This window comes from Micromesistius poutassou, assembly GCF_964030765.1.
Source record: "Micromesistius poutassou genome assembly, chromosome: 11".
Taxonomy (NCBI): Eukaryota; Metazoa; Chordata; class Actinopteri; order Gadiformes; family Gadidae; genus Micromesistius; species Micromesistius poutassou.
Genome location: NC_140281.1, coordinates 15,486,576 through 15,501,225, shown reverse-complemented (window position 1 = coordinate 15,501,225; position 14,650 = coordinate 15,486,576). Strand labels below are relative to the sequence as shown.

At 47.5% G+C, this 14,650-nt stretch overlaps 1 protein-coding gene across 1 annotated transcript in view; it reads left to right on the top strand.

Annotated features, from left to right (window-relative positions):
* LOC311355439 (cadherin-7-like) overlaps positions 1-1,034 on the top strand; it is a gene marked incomplete at both ends in the record, with an annotated part of 88,066 nt that extends 87,032 nt beyond the window's left edge. Inside the window, 1 exon segment of the mRNA XM_084475201.1 lies at positions 442-1,034. Coding sequence (XP_084331327.1) covers positions 442-1,034 — 593 coding nt within the window.
* Between the last annotated feature and the right edge of the window lie 13,616 nt (positions 1,035-14,650).

The window sequence follows — 14,650 nt, the reverse complement described above, 5'->3', positions numbered from 1 at the left end:
GTCTCCGCAGTCAATAGTGGTGAATGAGTCATGATGACGGTGATTATGATGGGGATGGTTATTAATTCTGAAATTAAATATTGCAAATAATAATCGTATGAATGCGATGATCATGACGGGAGAAGGAAAATATAATCATATTATTGTTGTTTTTTTTGCGTTAAAAATGCATATTAATATTCATGTTATTAGGGCTCTGTTGTATCAGTGAATTCCAATTGAGGATCATAACATTAAGAAAATGTTTAGTAATAATGTTCTATGGTTTTATTGCTTATTAATGATGTTATATTGCCCTTCCAGTCGTGGTGCTCCCGGCAGGATCATAACAGTAATAACATGTTTATTAATGATGTTATATTGCCCTTCCAGTCGTGGTGCTCCCGGCAGGATCATAACAGTAATAACATGTTTATTAATGATGTTATATTGCCCTTCCAGTCATGGTGCTGCTGATCGTGACGATGCGCGGCCGCAGGAAGACGCCGCTGATCCTGGAGGAGGAGCGGGACATCAGGGAGAACATTGTGCGCTACGACGACGAGGGCGGCGGCGAGGAGGACACGGAGGCCTTCGACATGGTGGCCCTGCGCAACCTCAACGCCATGCACACCGACCTGGGTGCGGCCCTGCGCGGCGGCGGCGACCCCAAGGCCCGCCGCGACGTCACCCCGGACACGCCCACCTTCTTCCGCTACCCGCCGCCGCAGGTGTCCTCCGGCTCTACCCAGCGGCCCGCCGCCTTCAAGTCGCTGCCGGACCACGTGGTGTTCCGGGAGTTCATCTGGGACCGGCTGAAGGTGGCGGACGTGGACCCGTCGGCGCCGCCGTACGACTCGCTGCAGACGTACGCCTTCGAGGGCAGCGGCTCGGTGGCCGAGTCGCTGAGCTCGCTGGAGTCGCTGAGCTCGGACTCGGAGCACAGCTACGACTACCTCAGCAACTGGGGCCCGCGCTTTAAAAAGCTGGCCGACCTGTACGGCAACGGGGACGCCGCCTCCGCCACCGCCAGCAGCGTCAGCGTCTTCTCATAGCCCTCCGGCGTGGTGAGAAAGAAAAAAAAAAAAAAGTTTTTAAACTGTTCCCGTTTTTTTTGTTTCGTTTTTTTTCCACGTCAACGCCGACACAAAGAAACCTTAGCGGCGGTGTTTTATTTATTAGCTGAGGAGGTGAGCGAGTGCTTTGCGGTCGACGAGGTGACGATTTAGATTCAAACTTGACAAACTATGAACTTAAAAAGAACTGAACTGGAATGGCGTCCAAATGTTTTGGCGCTTCTGCCTCCCTCGCACGCCGGCGTTTCAGAAGTGTGACTCGGGGAGATTCAACACAGACTTCTGAAGAAGGGGACTCCACAGGGGAAGGAACCTTTTTGCTCAAAAGACATTAAAGGCTTGAGATTGGGCTGGGCTCCAGCCACTGTTCACGGGAGCGATTCAACGGAGAGAGAGAGAGAGAGAGAGAGATAGAGAGAGAAGAGAGACAAGTGTTTCATCGGGGTGATGGCCAGAAACCTGGCACTCTTGCATTCCTTGGCCTATCTTACAAATTTAAACCCATGGCGTTCTCCTGAATTGATTCTCAGTTCCCTGGCGGCTAATCAGTCTGTCGTTTGTCGGTTGTTTCATTGTTTTTTGCTGAGGGGGCCGCCAGGGGATTACTGTATCATTTGGCGGCGGGGGGGTGCAGGGTGTTTTCAAAGACGTTTAATAAAGTATGGAACTAGTTCTTAGACCCGGTCATATCTGCTACTAACTGCGGTGTAGGAGTGAAACTTTGTACACAACTTCTACAAGTTAGCCAGTGTAGCAGCGCTAAGACATGAGCTAGGCTACAAATGATGAAGAAGAAGATACATGGGTCTCTTGATGTCTCTTTTTGGGGAGCGGAGCATTGGAAGTACAATCACCTCAAACTCTCCACAAAAAAAAAACATTTTTTCAGATGTTAAAGTGTGATGTTGTTCGAGTTTGTTTTATTCTTCAGCCTTTCTATTGCCATGTCCGATGTATGAGTTCATTAATGATGTAATGAATCTGACCGCAGCCTTCACAGGGGTCTGTCATCCTGTCGCTATCCAAAAGAGGAAACGAAAAGATGAAATGGATGAAATCTTTGCCGAAGATCGTTTTTTTGTGCTTGGTTTCAAGAATCCTGCGAAGTTTCCTCTGGAAGATATTAAAAAATGACCGAAGTGACAGTCGTTAGCAGGGTAGTCATCTGAGTAAATCAATTTTGCTTCTGTAGTTTGCGAGTTCAGCCTGTTGTTATTGCAGAGATAGCTTCGATCCGGGTCAAAGTTAACAATGCACAGGTTTCGTTATCGATGGTTAACTGTATAATGCCGATATTGTGCAGATATTTGTTTCTTTTTAATTTTTGCTGAAACAAATGTTACGATTGGATGTCAAAATGTAAATCATGTACTATTTATTTTGAAGAGGCAAAATTGTGCTACAAATGTTTCTATCATTTTTGCTGAAAATAAAATGGACATTTAGTTCCTTAAAAGACCAACCTGGCTTCTTTATACTTGTGACCATCTAACTATTTTATATTTCAACCCTTCCACTATTCCACGATTAAATTGCCAATGTGTTGTCCTTGTTGCTGTTTTTTTGAGTGGGTGGGTGTTTTTTTTATATAGTAATAAACAACATTTGTGAAGACTATTTTTTTTTTTTATCAGCTCAATTTCAGTTCCATTATCCCTCTATTCATGAAAACCACTGGGCACAAAAAACACATATTTATACACATACACACACATACAAAATGGAAATCAAATCACCGAAAGCGTTTGAAAGGTGTACCAAACTGTCTCTTCACAAAAGAATGAGAGAGAGAGAGCAGATTTAGATTTGGGTGTTGGGAGAGAGCAAGGTGAAGTAGAGAAGAGGAGGAGGAGGAAGAGGAGTGTGTGTTTGTACTTGAAAGGCCCGTTTGGAGATGGAGGCACAGGGCGTGCTGCTCGGCGTGATGAATCGTCCGGCACTCTGTTCTCCCTCTGCACAAAGCTCTCCAGCAAATTAGCTCTCCGGCCCCTCCCGTGGTCAGCTATTGCTGCACCACAGGATGGAGGTCTTTCACGGGCGCAACACTCCACACATACGCAGGTGGACACAATTGCCGTGTGCACGCTGAAGTCACACATACACTCCTTCTACGAGCACGCACCTGCAACATGCACACACTTTTCACGTGCACACGTCTGTCACATGCACACGCCTCCCATGCGCAACCGCCACATATACATTTAAAATGCCACGCCATGCTACACGCACATACCTGGCACCTATATATACAAACACAGACCCTTGTGCAAACACTCTACATGCGGTATGGAGCTGTGTTAATAGGGAGAGGGGGCTGTTGACCTATATCTTCCCCACCAGGGATTATTTACTGTTAGGTGGACGTATTTACAGAGTATTTATACAGTATCTATCCTGCTGTATAGTTGACTGTACACCAGGAGTAAACTGAGTCTACTCCTTAGGTCCAGGGTAGGTCTATACCCTGCTACCTGGGAGGATGTGTCCACCTGTTTCAGACTGAACCAGGTTGTTTTACATGTTATTCATGATTATGGTAAACCCTACCGCTCTGCAGATGTGATGAATGACGTGAAATAATATACATAAATATATATACTTGCTTTGATTGGGTTTGTGTGATTATTTGTTTGTTGGGCTTACTATGTTGCCACAAAAAGGTGGCGTGCGTGCGTGCGTGTGTGTGTGTGTGCATGCGTGCGTGCATGCACGTGTGCTTGTGCAGGTGTGTGTGTGTGTGTGTGTGTGTGTGTTTGTTTGCGTGTCAGTCATCCATACCACACTAAATAAACACTTTGTAATGACGCAAGTGAGACTCCACTTCTAGTCACAAAGAAACACACTCTGCCTCTTCTTCAGGCGTGTCGTTCACAGATCCAGTGAGGAAGACGAGGGTCCTCCATCGTGGCGGCGCACCCGACAGGTCTCCAATGAGATGTGATGCGACTGACGCCAGCGCACCTCGCTGTGATGCAATTGGCTGAAATGAGCGCATTGTGCGTCTGGGCTCGGGGGGGTCGGTAAATAAGCTGTCTCCTCTCAGGTATTGACTTAGTTGCGGTTGCCTTTGAAGACGACACACGCAGAAACATCTGAGGAGACAAACTATTAGCCAGCAGTAGCTCGTTCATTACCATGCTACTTCTGCTAGGCTAGCACGGAACCAAAGAGAAAAGACACGCCGCTGAACTATTGGCCAGGAGTAGCCGGCTCATTACCACGCCGCTCTAACTCGACTACTCTTGTTCGACTAGCGGGAAACTGGAACTGGAACTATAAGGGCGGAGTAGCTAGGAGACGGTAGCTAATGCGATGCGACCGTAGCTAAGCTCTCAATAAACCAAAAGTAATACTAGGTGTAGTTAGTAGCAGTCTCGTTATGACGCAACTCTAGCTGGGCAGGTGGATGAAAGGAGCGTCAGGGCTCCGACTATGAGCCAGGAGGAGCTAGCTCATTAGCATGCTACTCTTCACACGCCGGTGAAGCTGAGGCAGGTGACTCTCGGTACGCAGGAGGCCGTTAGTCATCCACAGGCTGTTCAGGAGCACATTTCTTTATAATGGCTGTCTCTTATGTCTCTTAATCTCCATTTCTCTCCCTACCACTTATTTACCAGGTATTTATTTATCATTATTGTTGCTATTCCTAGGCAGTATATTTGCTTTCAGGCTCGGCAATAAAACCCTGTAAACACCACTTTTCTGCTACTTGGTACAGATTTACATCGTGATTATTAAATGCGTGATCCGGATATACGTGATTGTCTAGAATCAGTATGTTTTTCATATAATTTCGTAATTTCCAACAACCAACTGAAAACAACAATGTTAAGAGTAAAGTTTACTTAAGATGGGTGAAGTTAAGCTCTGAAAAAAAAAAAAAAAAGACACTTCGACTCCAGCTCCGACATCACTAACGATGGCCATCTTGCCCGAATTATTAGCCAATCGGAACCCTCATCCTCTCCACCTGGCACCTAGGGGAACTTCTGAGCAATCAGGGAGCCTCGCCTTATCAGGGGCTTAATCTGGCCCCCCACTTGATTACCCATATTGGCCCCGGGGCCCACAGCAGCCCTGTGTCCTCTCCTCCCTTATCATAACCATGCATCATCAACAAATTGCCCTGACAAAGACGAGCCCCATCTTCCCAACGACGACTTGCGGCAGCGGGGGACGAGATTGGGGCCCTGTTCGACGCCGGGTGGACGGTCGGCGAGGGGGGCTAATGGTGTCTGACCCCCGCGGTGTCCTAGAGGAAGGGGGGGGGGGGTCTTCGTCTACAGACACTTGGCTGCGTGCTTGCACACCAGGTGTCAGCCGGTTGCGCGGCCGGTCCCGCTGGAGTTATTAAGCTCCTAGTGATGAATAATGCACACGGCCGTGTTTTCATTATCACTCATAATCACCAGATATGGCTGAGCTGGAGTGGCTGTGTGTGATTGTTGAGATGCATAATTAATGGCAAGTGGGGAGAAAACATGTTTGTTTTTCCTTAATCGTTCACACACACACACACACACGCATGCACGCACGTGCGCCTGTGCGGTTTGATCATTCGTCTTTTGTGTGTTTGGCTGCTGGTTGTCTCTCTCTCTCGAACGCACAGACCCAGTCTTACAGTGGCCAAACTGTAATATTCATTACAACATGATGCATGCAGTTCACTGCTGAAGAAATTATTAGGGGCGGTGGGGAGGAAGGGGAGCAGAATACTCTATAGTGTTTAGGTGATCGATTCCCCTGGCGAAAGGATCCGGGTTCAAAACCCCAATGTCCGCACTCTTAACCTGTAGGACTCCTACAGTGAGAGACCCCCCTCAAACTGCTCCTTCATCCAAGAAACCACAACAGGCTCTTGAGGTTAAAAGCGTCTGCTGAATGCCTCGATAGGAACACATGCAGCCTTTCAAAAGGGCCGCATACCGCAAGAAAATGAATCTCTGCTTAGCTCCCAACCATGGGGGGGGGGGGTGCCCGAAGTCCAGGCATATTAATTCCTCCAGATTAATATTTATTTCCACCCTCACGTGCGGTGGAGCCTCTCAGCTCGTCCATCGGCCCCTCTTCCCATTCTCACTTTCTACACTTTCCTTTGTCCCTCCAGGAGATAAAACTTTTGGAGGGGCCAGTCTTTGCGGGGTTGCTCGTCATGAGCAAGGACGCCTGGCTGTGCCGCCGTCCCCCCCACGTCCCACCTCGCCCGATCCCATCCCTCTCTCTGCTCCTTTGAAAAGAGGAAGAAAGCCAGAGAAGGAGAGATCAAAGGGGGCGTGCGGCACCATGTTTTATTCTCTCTCTCTCTCTCTCTCTCTCTCTCTCTCTCTCTCTGCATTGTGTACTCTCTACTATACTTCCACTTAAATGTGATTGGTCCCAAGACCTGGCCAATATAAATAATTCATTTGTGAGGTGTGTGTGTGTGTGTGTGTGTGTGCGAGTGTGTATCTGTGTGTGTGCGTGTGTGTGTGTGTGTGTGTGTGTGTGTGTGTGTGTGCCTGTGTGCATGTGTGGACGTGCATTATGTGCATGCATGCAGATGTGTGTGTATGCATTGTATGTGTGTGTGTGTGTGTGTGTGTGTGTATGTGTGTGTGTGGATTCTGGGTGAATGTGCACACGTTCACAACTTGCAGGAATGTGTATTTGAGTGTGTGTGTGTGCGTGTGTGTGTGTGTGTGTGTGTGCGTGGGTGGGTGTGACTGTTCGTGCATGCACAGCATGCAGGAATGTGTGTCTTTGTGTGTGTGTGTGTATGTCTGTGCGTGTGAGTGCATGCGTGTCTTTCTGCTTCTTGGGGACATGGTGAACACAGGCTTGGTAGAAGTAGGTCAAATTGGCAGAAACAAGACAAATAGATGAAAATTTAAACAAACAAAAAAACACACAAATACATATTTTAACTGACCTTCTATAGAAACACATTCTCATATACAGTTCATATATAAATAATTAGCAACATTTGAAAGATGTGAATGACGCTGGCAAATGCCAGCATCATGGAGGTTATATTTTATTCACTGTTATTTTATTCACTGACGGACACACAAAAGGCACAATTATCTCCCCTTGACATGAAATGAGTGTTAAGCTATAGTTTCAAACAACAGTATATTCATAGCCCAACATCCCATGCAAATTGCATCAATTATTTTTCAATCTTTTAGATGTTACTTTTAAGACTGTATATATTGCAAAACAGCAATGGTAATATCAAACAGAATTTCACAAGAAGATTGAAAGAGTTTAGTTCACACCCAAAAATGTGTGTGAGGTGTGTGGAGGACAGGATAATCCACCAGCAGTGGGTAGGGTGTTCAAAGGTCCTGGGTTCTAAGCCTGACATGGCAACCGAGAGCAAGTTGTCCTAAACCCTACCTGCTCCTCAATAACATGTACAATTCAAACCCAACCTCCAGGAAAACCTTAAACACATACGTCTCAACTGACTAAACCATAGTAATAAAGTGAACACCCCCAACCATTCCACTGTAAAAAGAAAACAACCAAAAAACTACAACAACAAGCAAGTCCGCTCGAGGCCTTGCTGGAAGCAGGACACGCAACAACGACGCCGACGTCAAGACCCGACGCGCGGGCCGCCATGATGGGAGCGTTTGACTAACGAGGAATTAACGTAATTACAATACGCACCGAGGGCCCCCTCTCCACTGACGGCTGGGTACATGTCAGCGCGACGCCGCTATTAATGAGCCGTGCTCGCCGGCGGCCTAATTAGGAGCTTGTGCGTTGTTCTCACACAGGTGTGTCATCGTCAGCGCGAGGCCAGAGACTCGTGCGCGTGGGCGCTGAGTGGGAAAATAAAGTGCAGATTACATTTTTTTTGTTTGTTTACCGTGTATACATTCAAAAATAGTTACACGCAACAACACTTGTTTCAGCGCTCACCGGAGATCCTCTTGGGGGGGGGGGGGAGGGGGCTGAGCGCTAATTACACTTTTAAAGAGTCAGTTAACAGTAAAGAGGGATTATTCTTTGGCTTCTTTTTTTTTTGTAAAGTGCACTGTAACAAATAGTCCGGAGACTGGGATCTGGCAGACGGCGCTTGTTGTCGTTGGGTTTTGGTTTTTATCCGTTTCTCTTAGACGGCGACACGGGCCAGTGATTTATGGTGCCGTCCATTAGTCGAACCTTCTGCCAACCGAAATCTATTAACACTTCCATGCTCTAATCTCGCTCAATATAAATCAGTCGCACGCCTCCTTCCCTCCACCGCTGGACATATATGCATAATTAACTGAACATTTAGCCATATGTCATTATTTTTTACCCTTGTTTTTTGCCAACCTCATTTCTGTGGATTGGGGTTGTTTTTTGGGGCGGGGTATTGTCTCTGTCTTGACAAAGGCAGCGGATGGTGGTTCATCAATTATTCATTTTGCTTTGTCTATTGATTTACATAGTTGCACATAAACCAACTGCCGCGGACAGAATAAACAGACACGCCCAGGCGGCTTAATAATTCACCAGCTCTTGTTGTCCTCGGTCTGCAGTGATGGCCTGCTTTATACCGTCATAAAGTTAGAGGAACAAAAGAGGCCATGGAGTTATAATGGTCCCACTTAATAGAGTTTGACCTGGTCTGTCGTCCCTCTCTCTCTCTCTCTCTCTCTCCCGGTTTTGGTCTGTCTCTCTCTCGATCAAATTTTCTAATTCAAATTCAAATGAACTTTATTGGCATGAAAAATGAAAGACTTATTATATTGCCAAAGCAAACATAAATCTCTGCTTTTCTGTGTGTCTCTCCCTCTTTCTGCTTCTGTGTCTCTCTCTTTCTCTCTCTCTCTGTCTTTCTCTCTCTCTCTCTCTCTGCTTCTCTGTCTATTTCTTTCTATCTTACTCTCGCTCTGTGTCGCTCTCTCCCTCTATCTGTATTTCTGTGTTTGTCTCTCTCTGTCTGTCTCTCTCTCTCTGTGTTTGTGTCTGTTTCTCTCTCTTTCCTAGCGTGTATGTGTGTGTCTGTGTCTCTCACTCCTTGAATCTGCTTCTCTCTGTCTTTTTCTCTCTGTCTATGGCTTTTCTCTCTCTCTACCTCTATGCATCCCTGCCAGGGCAAAAGTGAAGGCCAATAAACTTTTAAGCTCTCTCTCTCCTTCTCTGTTTCTCTCTCTCATTTTCTCTCTCTCTCTCTCTCTCTCTCTCTCTCTCTCTCTCTCTGCCCCTCTCGGCCTCTCTCCCTCTCCCCTATGTCTCTCTGTCTCCCCCTCTCCTCCCCTCTGTCTCCCCCTGTCTCTATCTCTCCCTCTCCTCCCCTCTGTCTCCCTGTCTGTCCCTCCCTCTCCTCCCATTCTGTCTCCCTGTCTGTCCCTCCCTCTCCTCCCATTCTGTCTCCCTGTCTGTCCCTCCCTCTCCTCTGTCTCCCTGTCAGTCTCTCCCTCTCCTCCCCTCTGTCTCCGGGTCTCTCTGACGTCCTGCGCTGTGCTGCGGCTGCATTATTCATTATTCATGTGTCTGACGGAGAGCGTCTTCAAATGGCTTGTCGTTTCCTCTTACCCTCCATCAGCCGGCCCCGCACGCTGCACACACCCTGGCCACGCTCGCCGGGAGGGGGGGAAGCAATCTGCGTCCGGAGCTTACGGCCAAACACCCGGTGCGTATACATTCTAACGGACCTGTTTACAGGTGGGCTTAAACCCCTGCGTGGAGGGGGAGAGAGGGGGAGGAGAAGAGGGAGGGGGGGGAGGTGATGCTTGAGTAGGTATCTTCAGGGTATTCATACAATCTGTTGTGGCACATTTCAATCCTGCGCCACGACACACCAGCCCGCCGCTCCGTCTTGCCTGCGAAGCCGTGCACACCACCGCCCTTACCTCCCACACACACACCAAACCCATCCACCCATACACACACACACACACACACACACACACACACACACACACATGCAGCCGGAGTAAACAGGAGGACCGCATCTGTGACTCGCTGCCAAACTAAAGTTTACGGCGGTGTCAAGGAAAAAGTTGCAGAAGGACAAACAAGGAGGGGTGAAAACAACATAAAAGTTTTTTGCATTTAATTTCTCTCTCTCTCTCTCTCTCGCTCTCTCTCTCTCTCTCTCTCTCCATTGCTTTTTGTTTCTCTCTTAACGATTCCCCCGACAGAGCCGTGGCAGCCCCGGAGGCGCATGGACGCATGTCTGATGAGACGGCGAAACACATCAAGCCCGCGCCCGTGTCTTTAGGTTGCGTGCGTTGGCGTGAACACGGTGTAACATTACATGCCTGTCGGAACCTCCGTTCCCCGACTCTCAGGCTGGTGACACTCTGTCAGCCAGCCCACAAGCCCCTCAGGTCCTCCCCCCAGCTCCCCCTGGCACCCCCCTGCGGTGTGTCTCGGCTGTTTGTATTTACAGAGTTTGTTTGCGTGACACCCACCCCCTTATCCACGCCGTCCCAGCCCCCCAGCAGGGAGCGTTTCCTCTGCGGTAATTGGGATTGCCGTCATTCGGCGCGCCCCTAATGTCTGCCACTCAGCATTAACATGTCATTCCCTTTTTTTCTGGGAGCGTTGAGTCAGAAAATTAGAGGTCTCCACAGACCTCGGCCGCCGTCAATACGGGCGGAGGAAGCCGGCGTCTCTGCCGGCGGCGGTGCGCGAGAGAGAGAAAGAGAGAGAGAGAGAGAGAGAGAGAGTGTGGAATAAAGGCAGAGACAAAAGGTAGAAGTGGAGGAAGAGAAATCAGTATTTCAGAGGACCATAGGGAGAGGGAGATGGAGAGACCAATAGAGAGGGGTAGGAGGGGTACACAGAGAGGGGGATGGAGAAAGGTGACGGAGGTGGAGAGAATTGAATAAAGGGAGAAACAAAGAGACAAAGTGGAGTGACAAAAGTCTGTATTTCAGAGGACTAGAGAGAAAGAGATGGAAAGATTGTCAGAGCAGGATGGAGGGATGAATCGAGAGATGGATTGAGAAAGGTGACGGAGGTAGAGAGAACGGAATAAAGGGAAAATACAAAGAGATAAATTGGAGTGACAAAAGTCTGTATTTCACAGGGCTAGGGGGAGAGCGATGGGGAGAGCGAAGGCATAAAGGGAGAAAGCAAAGTAAGTAAGTCAAGTAAAGGACAAAAAGCTATACCGCATCAGGCTTGGATATGGTGACTATTATAGAAACACCTCGGATTGCGAAGCCCGCATGCATGAGGCTCCTGCCTCGCTGTGTTCCGTCCTCTCTGACCTTGGGCTTGTGTGCGGGCGTTGTGCGATTTGCATTCAGTTTAGCATGTGAGTTGAGTTTGTTTATCTGGTGGGGGGCTGGCTCGAGGGGGTGGTGGGGGGTTCCATTACCCCTCTTTGGGTCGTTAACTGTTATTGTAACACCATGTCCGCGTCGCTGAGCGAAGGCACGGCGCCAGGTAGCTAATGACGAAACATCTGGTGCGTTGGGGCAGAAGAGCCGTGCGAGGGGGCGGTGACTCCCCCGTTAGCGAGCTCGTGGTGGCCCCTGTAGCGGCCCCTGTAGCGGCCCCTGTATCACCCGCGACGCCCCGGCCCTCATGCTCGTCTCATTAGGAGCCGCCGCTGTGGAGATGTACTTCCTGGCCGGATGAGACCGCCACGTAAATGCTACTAAACTGTGTGTTAAGCTCTGAGGAAATGCTAATAAAGTGCTGGAAAAACACAAAGGGAAATGCTAATAAACCGTGGGCAAAACAAGGAGGAAATGCTGATAAACGGTGTGTAAGCCACAGAGGAAACACTAACCCTCTGTTCTGTTTATTCACAGGGAATGGGGGTGGGGAGGTACTGGGTTTGATCCCTGATGTCAGTCTGTAGTCTACCAGTGTCTTTATGACATGTATCTGAATTCTCGCTGTGGATAAAAGGTAGATCTGTAGAAGATAACTGTTCTCTGTAACCATCTCCGCCTCCACCCCCCTCCTACCTAGTGAGAGATTTCATTGTTGATGTAGTATTTTTATATCGATGTGTTTCCATGACATCTGTGAAAGGGAGGTATTCGCTTCACATAAAGTGTGAGTGTCATTTGTGCTTTCGTATAATAAACATCATTATAATGATAATTTTGATGTTGATGATTGTATACCTATATTAAATCTGTTTTTTAATGCTCTGTCCTGCACTTTTGCTGCTACGCCCAAATGTCCTATCTGGGATTATTAAAGTGCTTCTGCTTATACGATAGTCTGTATGAAAAATAAGTACTAATACAATTATATATATTATAATTAATAAATATAATAACTATATAATATAATCATAGCAATAATTATTATGAAAGTAATAATACAACTACTATGAATGAGGATTATCACCAATATTATCATAGAGGGGCTTTTGGTGTTTTTAAAAGTGATATAAACAAATTATTAATTCATTATTGTTACTATGTTATTATGATATTATTATCGTACATGAATAACATCCTTATCATCACATCATAATTATTACCATAATAAAATCCTCATTATCATCTCATCCACGTTATTATATCATCAGCATCATATTATCATGTCCCAGTCATCATCAGTATTCCCAGCTGGCCTCCCTACTCTCTACCTCCCGGTACCGTGCAGCGCTGGAACCCGTCCTGCTGTCAGCGCCGCGTGCTTCTCATGCAGGACCGGGTTCGCATCCCGCGTCCTGCCGTACCCACATCTGCATGTCCTCTGTGGCACGGGCGGAGCCAGCCGCCACGCTGTCCGCCTCGATTACCCAGGTCTCTGATTTCCCCGTCCTGCGCACTCTGTGTGCGTATGCTCTGTTTGTGTGTGTGTGTGTGTATTGTGTGTATGTGTTTGTGTCTGTGTAGTCTGAGCGTGCGTGTGCGTAGGGTATGTAAATGCAGACTGTAAATAGGATGTGAGTGAGTGTACCAGAGGCATCTCCTTGAGTCTAAGTGTTTCTGCTGTATGTAGGACGGAAGGAAAGAACAAGAGAAAGCAGAATATTGAATTTGAATACCTGACTGATGCTCTGTTTGTTTGTGTGTGTGTGTGTGTGTGTGAGTGTGCGTGTGCGTGTGTCGGTTCATTCGGTTCTATTTCAATCAGGTTTGCGGCAAGTCTAAAATGTTTCATGAGGTAAAATTGGGTCCAAACATTCACTTTTCGAGAGTGTAAAATGCTCAAAAAAACTTCACCAAGTACAAAAGACACCATGGGTTCCATCAATAATAAACCAAGCACAGATTTCAATCTTCTTGCCAATGCTTTGTTGGCATTGTATCTTTCACATACATTCAGACATTTGGCAGGAATGCAGACAACACGGTGAGCCTTGTTTAAGGTCAACGTGCGCTTTGAGCAATTGTTTTGAGCAAAAACTTAAAACCCCAAAACTTAAAGCAGGCGGTGAGTGGTTGGAGGTAGATGGATAAACAGACGGATATAAACACGCGGATGTGTCACACGGGCCTGTATTTAAACAACACTTTTGACTTCAGCACACAGCCGCCCACGCGCGGGGCAGAGCGAATCAAATCAAAACAAAACAAAATCTGCCATGACTCCATCATTACCGATCACGGCAGCATCAACACATACAGACAGAACTACACACACACACACACACACACACGCGCGCACACTGGCGGTGAGGTTAGTTACTATAAATTGGACGTTGATTGAGGAAGGAGTTCACATACATCCGGTTATGCGGTCTAAATTGCATGCCCTTTCGTGGCCTCTGCAACAACGCTTCTCAAAGTCAACGTGCGCACCCACATGTTGAGTGCTTAGTTGCCCATGCAGCCGCAGTTCCACCGTGCTGCTTAGTATTCACCCGATTCACTTTCCTAAAGGTTACCAAACCTAATTAGACATTTATGCAGGATCTTCAAAGGTCCCCGTGTTATTAATGATGTGCTACTTCTGAGGACCACGTCGATGGCTTTCTCTGAATGGGGAATACACACACACACACGGCCCTCACAATAACCGCATATGCAACGTGGGGACCCACAGCCCTGGGGCCCCATGAGACACTGGTTATAGTTTGGGTTTGGTGGGGGGGGGGGGAAAGTCTAGTTGGATCGGGTCACGGCAAATGTGCTTTACGGTGATAGGCATACATGTAGATGCATTGAGATGTTTGAACTGTGGATATAGACACACACACATACACACACACACACACACACAAAATCTATAACCAATTATAATTATATTTAGGGACCGAGCCAAACATGGCAAGGTCCCTATTGAAACCCTCGTGATTATTCTTCTTCTTTATTTTTAGCCACTTCGACTGCATTTTTCCCCCCCTGAACAACAAAGTCTCTTGAACTGAACATTTCCGGGTTGCCAGATTTTCCGCCATTTTGAATTCTGTTAAAAACACCAAATTGCCTAAGGATCCCAGGTTTTTCGACTTTGACAAAAATCCTTTGGCAGATATCATCTATGGCCGATTATCTTCACTGCGCGCAGTGATGAACGGGACCTCGTACCGGCTTGCGGGTGCGTCACGTGCAGTCCTAACATGTGCACATCTTGCCAGCCCACATGTTACGACGGCACGTGACGCGGCCGCAAGCCGGCGCGAGGTCCCGTTCATCACTGCGCGCAGTTTTAATTGAGTAATATTATTCTCCACTGATGGACAGAGGATA